Raw genomic sequence first — 24,042 nt, forward strand, 5'->3', positions numbered from 1 at the left:
GTCTACTGGGAAACATTTTCTTAGAGCTCAGGCGAAAAAAAGGTTCTTTTCATGACAGCTAACACTCTTGAGGTTTAAAAATGTATGAAAGAATTTATTTTTAATCCATTTCAGGAATTGAGTGGGCTGGGAAACATTTTCTTAGAGCTCAGGGAATGTGTCTCTAGGTTGAATGCACAGCACACAGGGATGGGAAGTCGAAACTCGAGTGGCTTAAAAAATAAATATACGAAAGTTGGGTTATCGAGCTGACTAGGTAAAATTTTCAGAGTTCAGGAAATAATTCTGAGTTCAAGCATGGGACATGAGAACAGAAATGTATTACAATCATCATGTCATCATTGTTTTCGAAAGCCAAAAGAATTCATCATGAAAGAACATCTTTTTTTTTCCTGGTTGTGGGATGGAGTAGAGTTGCTGCATCTTGAACAACCCACACTGATCTGAACAGAAACATGAAATGTTCTTATAGATATAAGAAATGAATTGAAAGTGAAAGTAAAAATGAAATTGTATTGGCTGGAAATATTTCTTGGCTGTTGAATGGGAAAAATATTTCCAAAGCTGAAAAAAAAAAACTCTTCCTTTTTTTCTATTAATTTGATGTCTTCACTTTGTTTACTTTGGAATGGAGAAACCCAAAGACTATGACTCATCCTTTCTAAAACATATAATTCCTAGAATGAGTCATGGTCTATTTTTAGAAACAGTGAGACAACATTCCGACACAAAAGGGGGATAGGGTTAATTTTTATCATGTCTTAACAAAAAGTGGTTTTTTTTTTTTTTTTTTACATCTCAGTTTTTTTTCTTCTGAGCTCTGAAAATTTTTTCCCAGTCGGCAACCAATTGAAAAATTTCCAATCGGCTTTTAATTTCACTTTCAACTCTTTTCTATAAAAGCATTCCACGTTTTCTGTTCAGAACCGTGCGGGCTCTCCATAGTGCAACATGCTTTTTCTCTCTCTCTACCTCATCTGCAGCTAGGATGTTTTTCCTTCTACCTTACAATTTCACGAGCTAGCTGTTTCTTATATTTCGAGGAGATTTCAATAAAATTGTTTATAGATGTCACCTATTGCAGATGGGGAAAAAGTCTATACTGGATCGCTGGAGACATCTCATCCAGATAGGTCACGTTATATTTTTCCCACACCTAAATAAATTGGACATGAGCCGTCCTTTTGTTTTCTCATCCAACAAAGATAGACACTACAGACCGTTTTGGGTTTTCACTCTTCGCGAACCGAGACGAGCCGCAGCCACACTTTGAGTTTTCTCTGAGCGCAATAATGGATCACGTGAGCAGCCATTTTGTTTCCCATCTCACCCAGATAGGTCATGTTGTATTTTGTTTCATGCACCTAGCCAATTTTGGACATGAGCCATCCTTTTGTTTTTTTTCTATCGAACCAAGATGGATTCTGTAGACAATTTTGTTTCTCAACGGAAAAGTAAATTTTCTGAGTGTGTACCGGTGTTCGAATACTTTTGTGACCGACTGTACAACGGATGAAGAAGCTGAGAAAATTTTGCCATCCAATAGTGATGATGAACACGATGATAACAACTCATTGGAAAAGCCAACCGAGTATCCGCAAATAAATGAAGAACCTGGAAATGATAATCATGGAAATCCTGTACAGAAAAGACCAGCGCGAATTACGAAGCCCTCAGAAAAATTAAAGGATTATGTAGTATACAATACAAATGAAGGATTACCTAAGACGTATGATGAAGCTATAGAATCTGCTGAAAGTGAATTCTGGCTACAAGCAGTGACAGAAGAATTGAGTTCAATGGAGGTTAATGAAGTCTGGGAATTAGTTGAAAGACCCATCTATAAGAAAATTATTAAAAACCCCTGGATATTCTCAAAAAGGGATGAAAAGGGTAATTTAGAAACAATTTACAAAGCAAGACTAGTAGCAACCGGATTTAATCAAGGAAAAGGAATTGATTATGAAGATGGATTTAGCCCAGTAATGAGACTTGCAACCTTTAGAACATTACTATCGATTGCAGTTTACAAAAACTACAAAATAAGATTTTTCGATGTAAAAACTGCATATTTAAATGGATACTTGGCTAAACCAATTTACATGGAACAACCACCTGGCTTTATATCAGATCTGAACAAAGTATATCTTGTAAACAAAAGTATATATGGATTACCACAATCAGGAAAATGCTGGTATGATGAATTATGTAAATTTCTTAAAGAAAAGAATTTAACCAGACTAAAGTCAGATCCGTGTGTTTATATTTATAAAGATAAGATCAAATATTTTATCATAGCAGTGTATGTGTATGACTTAATGGTGATTGGAAATTCAAATTCTGAGATAAATGACATCATCTCTCAACTATCTAAATCGTTCATATTACGAGAAGTCACTCAAACACAAAAATTTTTAGGAATAGACATCCTGCAAGAATCTGGAAAACTTATACTCAGACAAGAAAACTATATAACTAAAATCTTTAAAAACTTTGAAATGGATGAATGTAAACCTATCAAGACTCCAAGAATATTGGGTGAAAATCTTGATGACATAGCATCTTCACCACCTGTGCCGAAGACAAAATATCAAGAAGCATTAGGTTCATTGATGTACTTAGCAACAGGCACAATGCCAGACTTAGCTTTTGCAGTAAATAATTTGTCAAGATATAATCAAGATCCCAGAGAGAAACACTGGAAAGCTGTAAAGAGGATATTTAGATATATTAAAGGAACACAAAATACTTGTTTAGTGTATACTTCAGACAATGGGAAATTAAATGCTACATCAGATGCAAGTTGGTGTACCACTGAAGATGGAAAATCATTTGGAAGTTATTTCATTAAATTAGGCAAATGTTTCATAAATTGGAAGTGCAACAAACAAAGAATAGTTGCTCTATCTACAATGGAAGCTGAACTTTTAGCATTCTGCGAATGGGCATGTGAAGTTAAATGGTACATCTTTTTACTTGAAGAATTGGGTCAAGATGATCTAATTGACAAACCAATAGGAATTAAAACAGACTGTCAAGCATTAATAGATTGTATTAAAAAACCAAAACAAAGTAGTAGTTCAAGGCACATTAATAGAAAATATTTCTTTGTTAAGGATGAATATGAAATGAATCAAATCATTCCTCAGTTTGTGTGTTCACAAAATCAAGAAGCGGATATTTTAACAAAGTATCTACCTAGGGTGAAATTAAAAAATGAACTATTAAAGTATGGACATGACTGACTGATTAAAATTATATCTTTAAATACAAATAAGGGGGGAATTGATACTATTTGTTTATAAAGCATAATTTTAAGTTTTAATATTTTGGCAACATTGAAATTAAATTGTAAAAAGAATGAGTTAAAAAATGTATCTGGAAGAGAGAGTTTTTTCATTATGATGGTTTGGTAGAATGTGGTAAGATTTCTTATGTCTGATTTTCTTTAATATTTTTTTTTGTATATTGACATAATGTATTTTTGTTAGAAGTGGATGATTCTTTTGAGAATGTTATATATATGTGAATCTTAAATAACCAACAGAGAATAAGATATTGTATAGAGAACAGAATGTTACTTATCTGAATATTTCGTGTTAGGGTTTCTTTTGGATTTCTCGTGTTGATAGCGAAAAACGAACAAGATGTTTGAAGTTTCGAAGAAGCGAAGTTTCCTTTTTTAAATTTGATGAATGAGACATTGCATAGGAGAGGTGCATTAAACTTTTTTAGAGAGTTGAAAACATTTACTGAAACACTTATTAAAAAATTTTGGAGCTATGTTTAGACACTGCCTCTTCGCGCAAGAGGCGAACAGACAGACAGACAAAGTAGACAGATGTCTTGTTTTGCATCCGCTAAGTCTTTCTGCACCGATGGGCGAAAAATCAAGCATAGGTGCGAAGGAAAGGTATATAGAAAGGGGGCAATTTCGTATTTGAGGAGAGTAAAAAGGGAACTTCGTACATCTTGCACGAGTTCAAAAGGTCAGGAAGAAAAGATGGGACAAAATAAAATTTAAAATAAATGGCCCAAAAATAATAGAGAGGGAAAAAAAAGGGCCTATAGAAAGAAAAGGAAAAGAAGTAGAAAATATTCTAAAATACGATTGTGTCCATGAGTGTAGTTAAAAGGAGGTAAATTTGTCTTCATTTACAATAAATAGTGTCTCACAAGTGTGTGTGTGTGTGTGGTGAGTGTGTTTGGTAATGATGAATAGATGTGTTACTGGGGGAGAAAAAAATATTGACGGTGTTAAATTGCTTCGTATCAAGGTATTTAGCATGAAATACAAAGTAATATGTATGCTGAGTATATGCAAAGTAATATGTATTGCATCCTGAGATATCAACAAATGTGATCATACAAAATATATATTAATTTAACTAAAGTAACTTGTGCTATTTTCGTTCCCAACATTTTCATACATTTTTGCAAAAAACAGCAGCAGACAAACAAGATAGAACCATATACAATACAAGACCACAACCGTACACACACACACAAAAAAAAAAAAAAAAAAAAAAAAGATATATATATATATATATGTGTGTGTATGTAAATTACTGAGTATATGTATTAAAAACACAGATTAAACATAGTATTTATTAATTTATATATCATAATTTATTACAAGATTTATTATTTTGCTATCATAATTTATTACTGCTTAATTAATTAATTACACAATGAGAGACACTGTTGTTTATATAAGCTCATAGTTCTAAGAATTTATTTAAGGCAGTGACGAATAATCCATCAGTTACATATGGACATTTAACATATAGCAAGGAACAGTATGAGAAAAAATCGGTGAGGTATAATATTATTTAAAGGCAAAAAATATTTAAGCGATCTAAAAAAAAAAAAAAAAAAAAAAAAGGAATCCAGAGGATCCGAGAGGAAATAGCGCGATGCCGTGAGTCCCCTATTTTCCATCTCACGAGATTCCTCAAAGCAAGATAAGGGGGCTTTGTAAGTGACGACAGACGTGAACTGATAACGTTGGCGTCTGTTCGGAATTGTTTAACAAAGGAAGCCACAGGCAATAAGCAATTTCAAGTATTTTTTAATGCTAAAAACTGATTAAAAGTTAAAATTTATTGATTTAAAGGCACATATTTATAGAAATTTGATTGAGTTTAGATAAAAGAAGGGTACTTATCTTAAAATTCCAGCCTTTCGTTGTACTTCCTCACATTGTCCGCTGTTTCATTCTCATCAACATCGCAACTGAAAAACTTTTGAAAACGTGTAGGTATTGTAGAAAAATCAGTATTTCAAAGTAATTTAATTGATAATCTCCAAGGGGAAAGGAATTTTTTTCACTTTTTTACGGAGCGCTGCGTACGTCCAGCCGCTTGCCTCGGTGATCGCAGCGCCCTCTCTCATTGCGAACAAAGACAACAGTAGCCAACGGCAAAGCAAAGTTACGGAAAGCAAGACAGTATTAAGTGTTAATTTCGTTTACTTATTCCATCACGTAGAATATCGTAATTGAATACCATCCGAAAGGATATTTAATTAAAAGATAATATCATTAATTTATTTATTGATTATTAATTTATAGCTAATATAATTTTAATAAGATTATTTCCCTTGAGAATGGCAATAGAATGTATTGTGCAATAATTTGTTATTTCCATTTGTGGCAACGTTTCATCGTGTATAGTGTGTATCCGAGTCATTTTTCTAAAGGTGAGAATGAAATCTTAATTAATCAACTTTTGCCAAATTATATTTATAAAGAATTCATAATCAATTGTAAAATTTAAGTTCTAAATAATTAAAATTAAGATTTCTTTTATGTGTTAATTTCGTTTACTTTTTTGTATTTCATATAAAAAACTTGGACATCAAAAAGTAGAGTAAAGCATAGTGTTTAGGTGTTGCATTTTATAGACTACTTCTGTTACCGTGATAAAAAAAAAAAGTGCAAAATTTATTGTCTCGGTTTATGTTTTTCATAATAATAAACTGTGAATTGTTAATTTAGCATTTTTAATCATAAGCCTACTAACTGTGCACCCTCACCCTAAAATTTGTTCTTAACAGTTCATCATGGCTCGGTATTCTATGGAACCAGATAATGCTACTAAATGTAAGTATAATTTCCTTCATCTTCGAAGTATAATATGTTAGGTTTATAATTTTTTTTTTTTTTTTTTTTTTTTTTTTTTTTTTTGTTATTTCCAGCTGAAAAGTTCGTAAAGGAATTATTGCAGCATTTCTAATAGACGTTGGTTATAAACCTGCTTTCTTGTTTCTGTGCAGAAATTTTCAAAATTTATTGTATTACTAAGTATTAACTATTATTGTATCGGGAAGTATGCCATTACTCATTTCTCATATCTTGCTCTTTTCTGAACTATATATGTAATCTAATGCGTGTTACAGTCAAATTTTTTCTTAAAAATTGATTACACTTATTTTTCCATTAATATATAAGAACAAATAGTTTTGCGTGTGATATTGTATTCAGTTTCTGTATACATTAATCAGTAGTAATACATTCTTTATGCAAAATTTTAACTTTCAAGTTTAGAACATGAAACAATTTGGACACAGTTTAATGTTTGCAAGGATAATTTGCATTTATTTAATAATGTTTCCAGGCTAATACCTAATTTAAAAATTGTTGTAATAAGGAGTTGAAAGAATATATGAAAAAAATCGTGAATTTTAAAAAAATTATTTATATTATAATCTCATTGTCAGATGTTTTTTGGTGTGCCCCCTGTTTCTTGGCGATTCTTTTTTAAGGCCAAAATCGGCGTCGCGAGGAAGGCACAATTTCAAGATGGCCACTACACAAAACCAAAATAAGAAGTCAAAGAACTACACAAACTCTGTCCATGTACACATCGATCTGGGTAAAATCCTAGTATACGGTGCAGCCTTGGCACGATTTTGAAAATTATCGCCAACACCAAAAATTACCAAAAGAACGTCTATGTACATATAGTGATAGTATACTATCACTATATACTATGTAACTATGTATAACTATATATATTTTTTGAATACCCGTTTACTACTCATCGTATATGTCCCGTTTTTACTGCTCATCATAAAAGTCGCCAAAAGAAGCCAAATCCCGTGTGCACCGGATACTAGGATTAAACCTCGATCTGTTTTCACTTAAAAAAACATCCTAGAATTACACAAACTAGGCATTGTGCACTGCCTTAAATTTGTCCATGTACACATCACAATATATTTTCATTTTAAATAAAATCAGGAAGCTAAAACAAAGTTAAAACTATCATGGTAACCAGAAGTGAGGTTTCATCTTCAAAATTTTTAAAAAAAGTGTCTCTAATCGAAGTGGCACCTAATTCTACACTAGAGCCATTGTTTGTCTGTGATATGACTGCTTTAAAATTCTGTACTGGTGTATTTTTTATCCAGATTTATAAATCTTTACTAATGATTTGATTTTCTTCCCCCACCCTAGCGTGTAAAGCTCGAGGTTCTAACCTTAGAGTTCATTTCAAGGTAAGTGACTGTATGATTCTACTTTATAATTATGGATATCTTTAACATCTGAATTATAACAGTTTTTATATTCATATGATTGTTGGTTCTGGTTTTTATGTATGGGGAACATTCCGAAAAGAAGTTTTGTCATATTTATTCACAGAGGGGATGTAAAAAAGTGAAAATACACTCTTAAGCCCCGTTCACATGCAACGCTCCTTCACACAGCTACCGTTGGTAAGAGGAGAAAAAGGAGACATGAAAGAGTTTCGTCTTTAGGACCCGTTCAGAAAACCACCGTCTTCCTTCCCTTTACACCTAAGCCTCTGTGAACAATCACGTCTCCGAATTGGCAGATTTCTAATACTGTTTACACATTTTTAACGATGTTTACTGTTGTTAATTTTGTAATCTGGGAACAGCTTTAGTATTGGTCCTTTGGCGATTTTTTGATTTGGCGACAAACTTCAGTTGCCAATGTATACCGGCTTTCAAGATCGGAAAAAAATGGCGAATTGTCAACAAAATCCAATCTAGACTAAATAACAATCCTAAAAAATAAGCTCTTGATCAGAATAAACAGTCTTTTCAACATTTCTAGTACAGCTATGATAAATTCATGAAACACTACCGTAAATAAATTTATGGCAGTGATTATAGTACGAGTTATGAAATTTACGAAAGGTTAATATTTTAAATTACAAAATATAATGTATTAAACATTAATATTTTAAGTAGTTAATATTTATTTTATATTAGTACTTAGCTAGGGTTTTCATCCGCAGAGAACCCGTTGGTGCCATTGCATTCTTACTCGCCAAGCTCGCGGTTCATCGACGATGAGACGAGCCGTAAATGTGATTTTTAGTGCGTGTAAATTCAAGTTAGCATATAAAACAATATATTAAGCATATGGGAGTAAAAATTCACAGATAATATGCATGTAGATGAAAACTAAAGGGTTAAATGTGATATACGAAAATAAATTTGTATTAAATTCAAGTTAGCACAGAAAAGAATTATATTATTAAGCATAAGACAATATATAAGCATTTATAACGGAAATAAAAATTCATTTAAAAAATATAAAGTAGTATTAATATGCTGAAATTAACCGGTTAAACGTGATATACGAAAAAAAATTTGTTTTAAATTCCACTTAACACAGAAAACAATACATTCCTTACACCAGCAGTTGTTTGCTAATTTTGATGACCGTGGTGATGCAGAAAACTATTCTGTCATCTTAGATAATCAATATTTTTTTATTTCAATTTAATCATTTATGCCACACCTGCCATCCTCTGAAAGGTTATTGTTAGAAAAGCATTAACAATATATTATCTTGTTAAAATCTTGCACCATAAAAATTGCTTTATTCTCATAATTTTAGATGACAATAACCAATAATAAAAATAAAAGCATTACTTAATTATTTAAAATGCACATTTTTGCGGTCTACGAAAACAAATGATTTTAGACTTTGGAAACCTCATGGTTAATTCAACAAAATAAACACAAGAGGAATGGTTGCAAACTTTGAACAAGCGAATGGGATAAATCTGAAGGGTTACCAAGTTAGAACTATTATTGCCAAAGTTGCCGATGTTTACATTTACCGGGTTCTCTGTGGAAGTGCTTCCCTTAGCTAATATTTTAAATTTACAAAAGGTTAATTTTTATGTTATGAATAATGAAATTTACAAGTTTCATAAGTGCTTTTCAAACTAGTAGTATATGTTACTTTAGTTTCTTAGATTCTGTTATTAAAAGAAAATAAAAAAATATTTCAAAGTGAAGGAAATCAAATTAAATTATAATGAGCAAGTTTTGTAGCTCCGTTAGAAATACTTTTTATGATTAAATTTTGTAAATTGTAAAAATATTAAGAAGTGTGTATTTTTTAATCCCTAAATTTATTACAAGTAATTTATGTTTATAATTTAAAAGCTAAAATTAAATTACCATAATGAGTAAATTTTGTACCAATGGTAATAATACAACAATCATCATAAATGATGATTTCTGTGAAAGATTTGAACAGTCATTGGAATCCACTAGTGTTGGAGTGATAAGCCACTAACAGTGGTAGTTCAGGCTGGCTATACTAGAGTTTTTGTGGTTTTTTGTACATGTAATGTGAATCTGAGCCAGTTTCTCTTAAAAAGTACTTTATAAAGGCATCCTTCTTCTGCTAGCCAGCATATATATTTATTTTCTATTCATAATTCTCTCTTATTTTCTTATTTCTTAATTCTAAATCTTACTTCTGAAGAGAAGAAGTGTTGCATTTATAGGTCGAAAAATATGGTCAATATGTTTGCAAAAATCCTGTTCAGTTTTGGACAGCATTTCATGTAGTGAATAATTAATCGGGGCACAAAGTATAATGTAACATTCTTTATTTTGTAACCAGAGTTATTTTATGCTTGGGATCTTTACTATCAATTTCATCCATTCATTTTCCCACCAGAATCTAAATGGAAATTTTTAGTTTGTAAAACAAACTGTGTTTTGCCTTTCGAGGCCATGTTACTAGGTTGCTAGATAAGATAAGATTTGTAGTCTTCAGTCTTGCATTGTAAATTGCTGATAGTTGAATTCCATGCCGTTTAAGTTTTTAACCAACTTTGCATTAAATTGATGTATTTGAACTTAATTGTTGTCATAAGTTATCTTGCCACAAGTGGTTAACTGAGTTGTAAGCACAAAGTGTGCCTTCTGTTCTGTACATCTAAACATTATAAGAGAATAAAAGTTAATCTTAACTTAATAAGAATATATCTAAACTTTATAATAATAACATTTAAAGACATTGAAATCAGTATCTAAGTGCTTGCCATGTAGTCAGATTTTTATATATAAATTGTACTCTTACTTTTATTATAGAATTTTTATTACAAAAAATTCAGATTTCTGTTAGATAAAATGTTTAAGTAATGTAGAAAATTGGCATAAAATTTAAAATGAAAGTCGACTGTTATGTCAACATACTCTTAATAAAAGTAATAATACTCAGTGAAGGGTATTCATATACACTACTATTAGGTTGTAAGATTTACAAAATTTGAGAACTGTAAATTATAAGGAATATATTTCATAATCTAAGCAACATTATATTTTTTATAGGCAGTCAAATTATAAAAATGTTATAAAAGCAATAATTTTGGTCCTGATTTGAACCTATGAATTCATGCAATTACACATCCCTATAGTTCTAATATGAGGCAAAAAAGTATTTTTAGACAATGGTAATTTTGATTTCCTTAGCAAAGAAAACACAGAGTTTACCTCATGCTACTGAAAATGTGTTTTTTTTTCCTTGGGGGATAGAGTTTATAATAATATGCTGAGTTGACATATGAAAAAATGTCAAGACTCATGTGATGTAATTTTAAAAGCATCAGTTTTAACTATCAAATTTTAGCTTTTTTAAAAATATTTTAAGTGTTGTGCTTGGGTTTTCATCCGCAGAGAACCCGTTGGCGCCGTTGCATTTTTACTCGCCGTTCAGCGACGATGAGCCGAGCCGTAAACGTGATTTTTAGTGCATGTAAATTCAAATTAGCAGACAAAACAATATATTAAGCATATGGTAGTAAAAATTCGCAGATAATAAGCATGTAGATGTAAAACTAACCGGTTAAACGCGATATACGAAAATAAATTTGTATTAAATTCAAGTTAGCACAGAAAAGAATAATACAATATATAAGGATTTATAAGGGAAATAAAAATTCATTTAAAAAATATAAGTTAACCGGTTAAGCGTAATATACGAAAAAAATTTGTCTTAAACTCCAGTTAACACAGAAAACAATACGAGGGCCATCCAGGAAGTAGATTACGTTTCCGTCTGTGTCCGCTAGGGGCGGGGCTAGCGCGGCCATCTTGGGGTCAGAGCGTTGCGCAGCTCAGTCTGCATCTAGCCGTGCTAGTGAGAGGTTCGTGCTGTGCTCCGTTCAGATACTGTGACGGTTTGAAATGTCTGCGTTAATTGAAAATCCTGCGAGGTGCGCTCAGTAATAAGGTTTCTGACTGCAAAAAACTGTAAACCGATAGAAATCTATCGGCAGCTTCGTGAAGTGTATGGGAACAACATTATCACTGAAGGTGGAGTGGGTCATAAGATTTCAAAATGGCCGAACCAATGTTCACGACGAAGATCGAAGTGGGAGACCCAGCATAGTGACCGCCGAACTTCTCGAAAAAGTCGATGCTAAAGTCCGTGAAAATCGAAATTTCACAATAACGGAACTTTCTTTGAGTTTTCCACAAATTTCGCGAAGTTTGTTGCACGAAATCATCAGCGAAAAGCTTGGTTACCACAAGTTTTGTGCAAGATGGATTCCAAAAATCTTGACAGAGGACCACAAAAATCAGCGAATGGCTGCAGCGTTGAACTTTTTGGACGCTTACCATAAGGATGGTGACTCTTTACTCGATCGCATCGTTACTGGTGACGAAACATGGGTGAAACATGTGAACTGTGAAACGAAATTGCAATCAATGCGTTTTGATGACGACGCACAGCTGCAAGAAGAGGTAACGAAGTGGTTGAAGGCGCAGGCGGCCGAATTTTTCGACGAAGGAATTTCCAAGCTCGTACATCGCTACGATAAATGCCTTAATTTGTATGGTGACTATGTAGAAAAGTAGTATTTGAGTGTGGCTTTCATCTGTATATAATAAAATTTGTTTCCTATACTTTGTTTATTTTTTATTCCAAAACGTAATCTACTTTCTGGATTGCCCTCGTATATTCCTTACACCAGCAGTGGTTTGCCAATTTTGATAACCATGGGGATGCAGCGAACTATTCTGTCATCTTAGATAATCAATATTTTTTATTTCAATTTAATCATCTATTTATGTCACACCTGCCATCCTCTGAAAGGTTATTGTTAGAAAAGCATTAACAATATATTATCTTGTTAAAATTTTGTGCTATAAAAATTGATTTATTCTCATAATTTTAGATGACAATAACCAATAATAAAAATAAAAGCATTTCTTAATTATTTCAAAATGCACATGCACATTTTTGTGGCCTACGAAAACAAACTATTTTAGAGGTTGGAAACCTCATGGTTCTTAAAGCTGTTAATAATTAAGAACATAACGTGAACAGCCATGTTACAAATTAGCATTCACCCCTCCCGTCGTATTTTTTTTTCCTTTCATCGCGAACCGAGAACCAGCATATATCTACGAAAATTTTTCTGCCTATTCGTTGTTAAAAAATTCAGAAAAAATAATAATAAATAAGAGAAGAATAATATAAATCTGCAAATGCGAACGACAGTGATAATTCAACAAAATGGTCACATGGGGAATGGTTGCAAACTTCGAACAAGCGAATAGGATAAATCCGATGGGTTACCAGGTTTGAACTGTTATCGCCAAAGATGGCGATGTTTACATTTACGGGGTTCTCTGCAGAAGTGCTTCCGTTGTGCTTTCCTAACACAAACGTAACTTTAAGAAAAACATGCAATTTGTCCCTCCTGCCATCAAAGCTCTGATACCTACCAAATTTGTAAAAATACGTGGACAGAAATGGCGGCATGTTTTTCAGCTCAGTATTTAGGGTTACCAAGGTTATCATAATTTTACATTTATCGCTCCAAAATGTCACCAAACAAATTTCTGGCCAAAAAGGACTAACACTAAAGCTGTGCCGTAATCTACTTTCGCAACTGGTACCTGAACTTTTGAAATGGTTCCTGAAAAATATATGCTTTTTAATTATTTTTTTATAAGCTGTTATTTAGTTCAGTATTGGTGCTTGTCGCTATTGTTAAAAGATGGTTATGAATTTTTAAACTGCTTTCCGATAAGATATAGAACTTTGTACGTCCACAGCTTGTGGATGTGGTGTCACACTTTGATGTTTAGAGGATTAGATTTTTTTCGAACACAAAGTTGAAACGACTTTTTGCAAATATTAACAAACAGAGAATCTCAGAATATTATAGTTTGCACCATAACACACTGTAGAGGAGAAAAAAATAAATGAAAATTTTAGCATAATTTTTTTAAAAAATATTTTGAGAAATTTTTGAAAATCATTCATATGTTTAGACTTTTTGATGCGCATTAATTTTAAAATTTCATATCTAAAAATATATCGGTTACAATCTTCCAACATTTTCACAGCTTATAAAAGAAACTTTTTGCATTTAAAGAAAATTGGATGATTTTTTTTTTTTTTTTTTAAAATTTTGAAAGATATGCAATGAAGCAGAATGGGAAATGTTGTTTCTTGGGCATCAATTCGAAACATCAGTTTCAAAGTAATCTCCTTATACCACACTATTTTTATGACATTATTTATGCTATATAAGTTGTTATTGTTGCCAGTTGTTAGTTCAGCGTGAGATTGGAGATATTACTGAGTTACCTTTATCTTAAGATGCGTTTTGCATTTCGTTGTGTTTAATGTTCTTATTAGATTGAAGCATAACTACTGATTATACTTAGTGATATTCTAAACACTTGTATGAGTATTTCTGTGGGAAATTCCAGAACTTTGAAGTGTTTCTGTTGATAAAATAAATTTAATTAAGCTATCATCAGATTTGAGTACAATGACAATCATTTACGAACTATTATCAATCTATTACAAATAAGTACGCACGCAACAATATTATAATTAATTAATGTGTTGAAATTGTTTTGAACGTGTTTAACAAAACAAAGACAGGTAAAGAAAAATTCTGCTTGCGTTTTACGAGTTTTTACGATTTTTCTGGCCGCATAAGGTTTTAAAAAAAGGTTTGTAATTTATGTTTATATTTACCAATTGAATAAATAGCACTAGGTTTGATTTATATATATATCTGTGTGTATTGAAGTTCAGTAATAAAATTTTAGAGATTTAAAATGATTAAATATCTATTTAAACAGATTGTATTCTTTAAACTGCAAATGCACACTGAGAAACCTTTTGTATTTTTTTCTATAAATCCTTTTGCTTAAAGTCCTAAAACATATACAGGTATGGACTAAATTTTTTATTATTTTTACTGCTTATTTAAAATTATATACTTTATAGCAATAAGGATGGGTTTTGCAAAATACTGAAAGGAAAAATTATTTGAAATGAAAATGTGACTGAGATCATATTTGTTTTAAAGATTTTAGATAAAAGTGTATTTTTATTTTTTTCTCAGAAACTAATTCATTAATTGCAAAATCATTCCTTGAAGTTATTAAGAACACTCTAATAAATACAATAAAAAGACTGGGGGGAGACATTGAAAATTGTAGGAGAAGAAAGACATTTTAATTGTAAAATTTTTCTTCAAAAATTTAAATTAAAAAACATTACTAGCAAAAACTTTTTTTCAGCTTAAAATTATTTTGTCTCACAAAATCATTTAATAATATTCATAAAAAGTAGATAAAAATGCTTAAATTTTTTTTTTTTTAAATCATTCAAAAGGTACCAAGTCCCTTGTCGCGTTGAAGCCGATATGCACTTGCCTTAACTTTAGTTTTAATTTGAACGATATTTCTGGAATACCTAGCATCAGATAACCTTGTCTGTATTTGTCTATAATTTCCGTATGTTGTACACTTCTATCTAATTTTTGGGGGGATGCTATCACATCCCCAGACATCTATCAGCGCGATTGTTTCGCTGACAGTCCAGTGAACAGTAACTAAAATTAAGTGAACCATGCAATATAATACGAGAAATCTCCCCATTTGCCCTGCTCCCGAGAGGTAAGGCACATTCAATTAAGTTCTACCTTCAATTCGGCGAGGCAGTTGATGCTTGTCCCATGTGAACAGGACACATTGGAAGAACCGATTTTCGCTACCGGTCGAATCTGCTCTTGTGAACGAGGCTTTAGCCAGAACAAAATAATAATAAAAAAAAAAACCTTCCCAAAATCAAGATGGGAATACCTATATTAGAACAATACTATATATAAATCTAATACATATCCTAAGTCAAGTTTTCAAAACATAAAAAACTTAAGTTGAATTTTGTTAATCGGCTCAGTAGGAAAAGAGATACAGAACTATCCCCTTTTTTTAATGTATGCAGTGTACATGGTAAGAAGAAAGAAAATACCACAAGGTAAGCTTTTGGATGTTGTGCATTCTGAATGGGATTAGCACGTTTTTCTCCTAATGAAAAAAAGACCACAAAAACATTTTTATATGAATATTATATTTAAGCTCATTTGTATGCTTACAAAATTTTTTTTGCTAAAATGAATAAGAAAAATAATTACCAGTAATTAAATATTTTTAGCTTTAGTTATATGATTTCAATTTTCAATCTGTTTCAGTGCAACTGAACTTCACAAAATACATGAAAGGACCTGCTTCATTTTTGTTTAATTTTGAAATATGTTAAATCATTACATGTCAAGAATTTTGTATTTTCACTTTTTAGTTACACCCACTCTTAAGAAAATTTCAGTATGCCACTAAAACTCGTATCAAAAGTCTTTAATCTGGACTCGTCGGGACTTCGGCGATTCCGGATTATAGATGAATTTAAATCTGGTAAGATGGCATGCAGAAATTATAAAATTAAAAATATGAAACCGTAATTTATGAAATAAAGAGCAATTATAATCTAAAGGGTATCAAAATTTACAAAAAAAGCTTAATATTTATTTGTTTACTTTATTAAACGTTTCTTTCAATGCACGCATGTGTAAAGCATACATTACGCATAGTCGAAATTAGAAAATTCCAACCAGAACACTGTTTGATGTGTATTCGTGATATAATGATAAAGACTTTGATTTAAATCATATCAAAGATGGAGTACATCAAAATGAAATACTACATTTAGTAAGGAATTACAAGCCGAATAAAATAAAAACATCTGCCCTGAAGATAAGGATAGTGCTGACAGATCAACTTCCAGTTCATTGTGTGCCACAACCCCCCCCCCCCCTCAAAGCAGCACGAAATTGATAAACAGATTTCGGAATGGTTAGAGAAACTACGGATCTGCCTTTATCCATTTTTTGAAGCTATTCCACTTTTTCTTTGAAGGACATCGAAACATTCTTTTGCTTTGCAGATCCTTTGGCAGCTCCAGAATCTGAAATTCTTTTTGACATAATCGAAAGTTCAACCTTACTTTTATAAAATTGCTCTGTCTGCAAAAAATAATAAGCCGGATCCATTTCGGGGATTAAGGAACAACACAATCTGCAGCATTAACTGAAATAAATAATTTTAGCTTAGCTTATGCCGCCCGTTGTACATTAAATGCGCACAAAAAGTTTGTAGCTTTGAGGTCCGTATTATAGATCATTCTGTATTAAAGACTTTTGACTGTATGAATTGCCTGATTTTTTTTTTTTATTATTTCAGAATACAAGGGAAACTGCTCAGGCCATCAAAAAAATGTCGCTACGACGAGCACAGCGTTTCCTAAAAAATGTTATTGCTAAAAAAGAAATAGTTCCATTCCGTCGATTCAATGGAGGAGTTGGAAGGAAAGCTCAGGTAGTTATTAGATACTCTAAAAATTTGCAAATAGTCATGAAAGTAGGAAATTTTATGTGAATTGTGATCCCATCAGAACTTAATACAATTATAGAATTTAATATTTTGCAAAATTTAACATATTGATATTCCGTAATAAGTTTTCAGAATCTGAAAAATTTTAATTTTGTCAGTCTTTTTAATGAAATGCGACCTTTTCTAGAAAGAAAATATATTTTCTAGAATAAAATAGATAATATCATGTTTCACGTAAATCAGTTTTGTCCTTTGCTTAATCATTAAAATTATAACTGGGAGATATTATTTAAAGGTTATATACTGTACGAGCTGGCTGATCTCAAGCCTGTTCATATCTGAATACTTAGTGTAGAACTCGGCAAGTTTAGATATAAAAGTGGAAAGGACATTAGAATTTTACCATTTGTTTGTATAAGTATTTCCCATTTCTCTGCAGATTCATCCCACTTTTCACATAGAGGACCAGTTTGAGGCTCTCAAGATAAATTAGTATTTATGCTGAGTTTTATCTAAAGAGCTAATAAACATAATGTTTATGTTACCCTGTTTCTTGTCCCACCTACCCCAAAAAAGTCACTACAGTGATGCCCAAAATTGTGGAAATTTTTATGTGTTTGAACTTTGCCTGCTTATAGAAAACATTACGTTTCACAAAATGCAAACTTGTATATATCATTTTAAAGAGAATTTATTACTGAATTCAATAGAAAACACAAAATTCAGTTATTTCCAATACAAAAAAAGTTAAACTATAATAGTTATCGATATACATTAGATAGTGATAATTGCAGTGAGTTATCAGTACTTAGCAGGGTACCCTTTATTTTTGATTACAGCTTCATGTCGACATTTCATTGAGTTGACCAGAGTGTTATGCTCTACATGATGCCAGGAAACAATTATAGCCTTAATTAGTTCCCATTTATATGATGGGCACCTCATTCGGACAAGAGTTTTAAAACGGTGCCACAAATTTTCGATAGGATTGAGGTCAGGACTGTTTTCTGGGCATGACAACAATTTAATGCTCTTTGTACGAAACCACTCTTTCGATATTTTGGCCGTGTGACAAAGATGAAAAAATATGAAACCGTAATTTATGAAATAAAGAGCAATTATAATCTAAAGGGTATCAAAATTTACAAAAAAAGCTTAATATTTATTTGTTTACTTTATTAAACATTTCTTTACATGCACGCATGTGTAAAGCATACATTATGCATAGTCAAAATTAGAAAATTCCAACCAGAACACTGTTTGATGTGTATTCGTGATATAATGATGAAGACTTTGATTTAAATCATATCAAAGACGGAGTACATCAAAATGAAATACTACATTTAGTAAGGAATTAGAAGCCGAATAAAATAGAAACATCTGCCCAAGACAAACAAGATAAGGATAGTGCTGACAGATCAACTTCCAGTTCATTGCATGCCACGACCCCCCCCCCCCTCAAAGCAGCACGAATCCTGCTGAAAAATAAACGAAGCATTGTTGGGAAAGAGATCTCTGATCTCCACTCTGTTACCTGGCTCAGTGATCTCAGTTTTTATGTTTGTAAATTGTACATTTTTTGCTTTAAAAATGATTGAATTATGTTGTTTTTATCTTCTAGTTAAGGTTTTTATGCCTTTAGTAAATCTGTATGCAATATTTTTAGAATTATCAACAATTTTAAAGTTGTTTAAGTACCGCTAAGTCTTTTTTTTATGGCAGCCATTAATTGCTTACATTTGAAACAGCAGACTAGTGGATTAGTTGCCAATCTAGAGAAACTTAGCTTCGCAACAACAAAGATAACACCTTCATTTATTATTGCCAATTAAATCATGCTATTAATCCTTTCTGGAATTTTTTCAAGGAAATAAGTGTTTGAGATTTACTTCGTAATTTTTAATATAGATATTTTGAGTTTTTATGTATTTTTGCCTTCTCGTGAACTGAGAACTGAATTGATTGAATGAGAAATACTCAATCGTCTGAAAAACTGTTTCTTTTTTGTTTTGTTTGCTTAATTTCTTTTATACATCATTCTAGCTTTATTATAGTATTTGAATAGAACTTGTGACAACGATTAGATAATTCTATTCTTTAAATAATATAAATTTTGTGCATTATGAGTTACATGAATGAAGTAAGTGCCAGAATGTCGCTATGATAAACAAATACTAGAGTGAATTTTAAAGAATGCATTTATTCTATTGTGGTTTATGCGCTGTCGGCGAAGTATATTGAATTCAATCCTATAAGTTTAAATGAAATGCAAGAAAAAATGCGTATAATTCAATATTCCGTACAAGGAAGTCATGTGGTGTACATATCAGATTTTTTTCTTCAGCAGATGTAACATCTCCGGTAACATAATTTTTGGTTAATCTTTGAAATATGGTAACAGGTAGTTTAGCAACATTTTGGTAAGGCGATAAAGGTTACTAGCAATAATCTGAGAACACAGTTCCAATCACAGATTATTTTGTCTCTGAGAAATGAGAGATCATGAGACATGTCGTTTGACATTTTCCAGAAAATTCCAATAGTGATTTTAGCTAATAAGCAATTTTGCACCTAATGTTCATCGTGATTAAGCATTTTTGTTACATAAAAGTTCTAGCATAAGTGTAATTTGGCTAGCAGATTGTTGGAAAAAATGTAAAAAAAACAACTAGCAGGGTTAGTCGCTAAAAAACCCACCAAGTTACCACAATCCGAAGATTCACCTAATTTTCTTTTCATTGTTTAAGAATCACATACACATATTGCTTGTGGTTCCTCACCACAAGCAATATGTGTAAGAAAACCATTAACAAGTTGTGCATTTGTAACAACTAGTTTCCTTAAAGATACAAGGGGGAAAAATAGTTGTTCACTATCCATGTTATAAGTATAGATCTTTGTAATCAATATACTTTGTATAGAAACTAAATTCTATTAATTTAAATTAGATTTTTCATAAACGTGTCAAACAGTGTTACAGAATTTCCTCACGTGGTGTAAATGGAAACTAAATTAGCCCTATGTCAATGTAATGTATAAATTAACAGAGTTGCCAACTCTCCCAATTTAGGCGGGAGACGCCTGATTTTCAACCACTCGCCCGCCAACCCAATTTACAATATATTTCTCCTGACTTTTTCTTATTCTTAAAATTTCTCACCATTTTTATGGAACTTGTCTTAATATTTCGTTATATGAACAAAAAAAAAGTGATTTTTAATGTCTGAAAGCAATTGAACCTTATCTAGATTATATCGAACAAAACCTTGCCAATCAGATGAGAATTTCTGCTTTGTGAGTGAGAGCATACGTATCCAGAAACGTTCTTCAGTTCTTCGATGGGCATTGAGCTCCACTGCGTGTCATCTGGCATATATCGGCCAATGAGCACAAAGCAAGCTCAAAGCTGTTAGTTGTATGTTCTTTAGTTATTTCGTTTATCTTGTCCTGAGTTGTGCGAGTACACGTGCCTTCTGGAATTAGTTTTAAAAATTATCATCTTTTGTTATGTCTGCGAAAAAGGTGAAATACTCGTGTACGTTTAAAAAATTGTACACAGTTGACTTTCCTTCCATTATTTCCTAAAGGAAATGTAATAAATTTGCAATGTGTACCGTCTGTCATTGCAATTTTTCGATTTCACATGGTGGAAGGGGCGGATTTTCTCAAACGTGTGCGCACACAAAAACACAAAGACAACAAGAGTTGCTTTGAAAAAAAAATGAAAAATTAAATTTTTTTTCGGAAACAAAGGACCGAAAAGTTATTATTGCAGAATGTCTGTTCTCTGCCTTTTTACAGGAGCACAACCTGCCACTGAATGCATCGGATCAAGCTGCAGCTTTATTTAGAAAAATGTTTCCCGATAGTGAAATTGCTAAGAAATACTCAAGTGCAAGTACCAAAACAGTTGCAATTGTTAAAGAAATGGGTTTGAAAAATAAATCTTTGTTGATTGCATTAAAACAGCTCCGTCCTGCCTCTTTACGAATGGAAGCAATAATACCGATTCAAAACTGTATCCAATTGTTGTTTCTTTTTTTAATCCAGAGTCTTCAGAAATTGAGTGAACTTTACTTTCTGTCCCCACTTTAGAAGGACATTCGACAGGCTTTAATATAGCACACTAATTATTAAAACTTTAAAAGAAAATGAAGTCCCTCTGGATAATTTGCTTAGCACTTGGTGCCGATAATGCACCAGTAATAATTGGCTTGAAAACTGTTATTGCAGGCATCTTAAGAAAGGAAAATTCAGATTTCCAGATTATGAGGTGCACCTGTCACCTCTTAAATTTAGCAGCTGAAAAAGGGGCAGCTTCTTTACCAATAAATGTGGATAAACACATTGTTGATATTTATTATTATCTTGAAAGGAGTTCTAAAAGGAAAGAAAAATTGAAACAGTTCCAACAGCAGTATAACTAATATTAGTGATGACGCATTAGAAAAACTTTCATTAGCGAAAGCAGGCCTACGTGGCAATTGCTATGAACAAAATTATGAAGTTTCTTTGTTAACAAAAGCAAAATCTGCCTCTGCATTTGTACAAAAACTGATTAAAGTGTCTTTTTTTTTTTTTTTTTTTCCCCTTAAACGATGCAAGTAATAAAAATGTTTTTTATGTGTAAGGTGTTTTTGTTTTGCATGTATTTAAGAATTAGTAACTATTTAAAGTTATTTCGTTATTAAAAACTATATTTTTATCATTTAAAAAGTGTTTTTAACATTGTGAAAACTCTCCTGATTTTTGAGTGTCATAGGTTGGCAAGTATGACTTAAGTACTCATTCAGCCTAGGAAAATGCAGATAGTCTTACCCAGGGTCGAGTTACTTTTAATTAATTCATAGTATGCAACAAAATATCAAATTTGTATGTATCCTCTAATGAAATGATTACAGTTCATCTGAAACTGATGCTAACTTTTGAAGTTTCTTTTGCTGCTGAGGAATATATGCACTTTATCTTGTACTATGCAGTCATACCAGTGGAATATAGAAAATAACTTCCTTTGATTATCTTACACTAAGATCTCTAAACAGTTCAAAGGTATGCTTTTAAATATTTCATCGTATTTTCTTTAGACTTCATGCATAACAGAATCTCAATATATGATGAAAAATATTATGATTATTCTTTTCATGTTTTGATATTTGGTTGAACTGCAAGGTTTTCATATATTTTCTAGTGCGTGCAAAGTAGTTGAAAATGTGCAAACCTGACATTTGAGTACATGTACACTGCTCTACATTAAAAATGCAACACCAAGAATGAGTGGTCAGAAAGTTATGCAAATTTTAAAGTAGATGCATGTCACTGAGTTATGTGAACGATGTGAAAAGCGCAGCTCTCTGACACATGTGAAGTAAGATATAAGGGAAGGAACGTGGCTCTAAATTTGGCAACAAATTACCGATCATACAAATTTATGCTAAAATGATTGTTTCTTCAATAACAAGGCATTTTATTTAGAGTCTAAAGTGAAATTAAGAATTGGGACTCTCCAGATGTTTTATTGTGCACGGAGGGGGAATCAAATGCACATGCCTAAAGCCTACAAGATCTTTGGTTTTGAAATCCGGATTTTAGATCATTCCGGATAATGGACGTCCGGATTTTGGACTTTGTTCTGTATTTTGCTTTCATCACCACATGTTTACCAACACAGGACAGGGAAGCTTTTGCCAAAGATCTCTTATCCAGAATTTCATGCCTGTGTTGTCCATGCATTCTTTCTTCTGAATATGAATGAAAACGCTATTGGAAGATTACATTTCAGCATGATCTTTCTTTTCAAAATAATCATGCGTTTTCATTTTGTACCAAAAAAGAGACTAAATCTGTATATGTTAATGAAATCAGTTGGATATAACTTCCTTTGATTATTTTTACACCAAGAGTTGTTTCTTTCTATCGTTTTCATGTATGCAATCTCAATATATATAATGAAAGAACTTATAATATAACTTTCTTGTTATTCCTGTCGAGTTTTAGGTATGTTTCGTAGTTTATGCAAAGTACTCGATTTGCAAGACTACAAACCTGTCGTTGAATACTTGTATGTTTATGTGCTGTATATTTCACTATCATAAGGTTCGGTAAAGCTTTTTTCGGTACTTTTCCGTTTTGCCGGCGCAATCGATAAAGTCGCCAATAATGGTACAACCGATGCCAAACAGAATATTCTCACTGGTAACCTTTTACGCCTCATTTTCAAAACAAGTCGCAGCTTTTTCTTATCAGATTGATTGTTTCTTTCAATACTGGCATATAATTACATAGAATTTTTATCAGATAGTACAGTTTTATGTCTAAGGCCATTTTCGGTAATTACGTCAATTAGGATGCAATCACAGCACTTACCCGAAGCCGAAAATATAGAAAAGGTAAAGTCAAGGGTTAAATTCATCAGTTCTAATGAGAATGCATTAGCGAAGTAAAGCACTGCAGTTTTATATAATTTCTGAGTAAGCTATTCGTAAGCATTGAAATATTGCTTGCATTTAAACTTGTGTTCCAAATTAAGATTTAACTTGAAATTAATGTAGATAATTACTGAGAGCATTAGATTTTTGTAGAGTAGTTTACATGAAATAAAATCGCTTGGGGTCACGTGATATGAACCGGCAAATCAGGATGTTGAACCATGAAGGCATAGTAAATTCTTAAATTAATGTCTTTTTACAAATTTATTCTCTTTATTTATTTGCTTTTTATAAAATTTTAAGTGATATTAAAATGTTTATGCCCTCAAAATAAAAAATTCTTAGAACTAACATTTTTTAAATATTTTTTATATGTATACTGTATGTTGTCGCCAATAAAGTCTGCTTGGTGAGATTTGCGCCAGCGAAACGGAAAAGTACCCTTTTTTCTTTTTACACATTTTATTTAGAGAAAATGCTACTTTCATGCTAAATGTGCAAGAACGAGACAGACTTGCCACGCTACCTGGAAAACCGGAAAAAGTCAGGGAATTTCATACAACGATCCCGCCAAAAAAGGCGAGTTTTGCGCCGACGTCGGAAGAGATAACTTTTTTGGTGAATTGTGTATCAC

General features: G+C 31.9%; 1 protein-coding gene across 1 annotated transcript in view; it reads left to right on the top strand.

The window, feature by feature from the left end:
• The first annotated feature begins 5,632 nt into the window (after positions 1 to 5,632).
• RpL17 (ribosomal protein L17) overlaps positions 5,633 to 24,042 on the top strand; it is a 56,586-nt gene continuing 38,176 nt past the window's right edge. The window contains exons 1-4 of the mRNA XM_085822389.1: positions 5,633 to 5,700; positions 6,058 to 6,103; positions 7,460 to 7,500; positions 16,834 to 16,968. Of these exons, the coding sequence (XP_085678515.1) occupies positions 6,064 to 6,103; positions 7,460 to 7,500; positions 16,834 to 16,968 (216 nt within the window). The 5' untranslated portion in view covers positions 5,633 to 5,700; positions 6,058 to 6,063. The remainder of the gene's footprint in view (positions 5,701 to 6,057; positions 6,104 to 7,459; positions 7,501 to 16,833; positions 16,969 to 24,042) is intronic.

The sequence above is a fragment of the Stegodyphus dumicola genome, chromosome 8 (assembly GCF_044657685.1).
Source record: "Stegodyphus dumicola isolate Sdum_Otavi_A_Nest chromosome 8, ASM4465768v1".
NCBI classification, from domain to species: Eukaryota; Metazoa; Arthropoda; class Arachnida; order Araneae; family Eresidae; genus Stegodyphus; species Stegodyphus dumicola.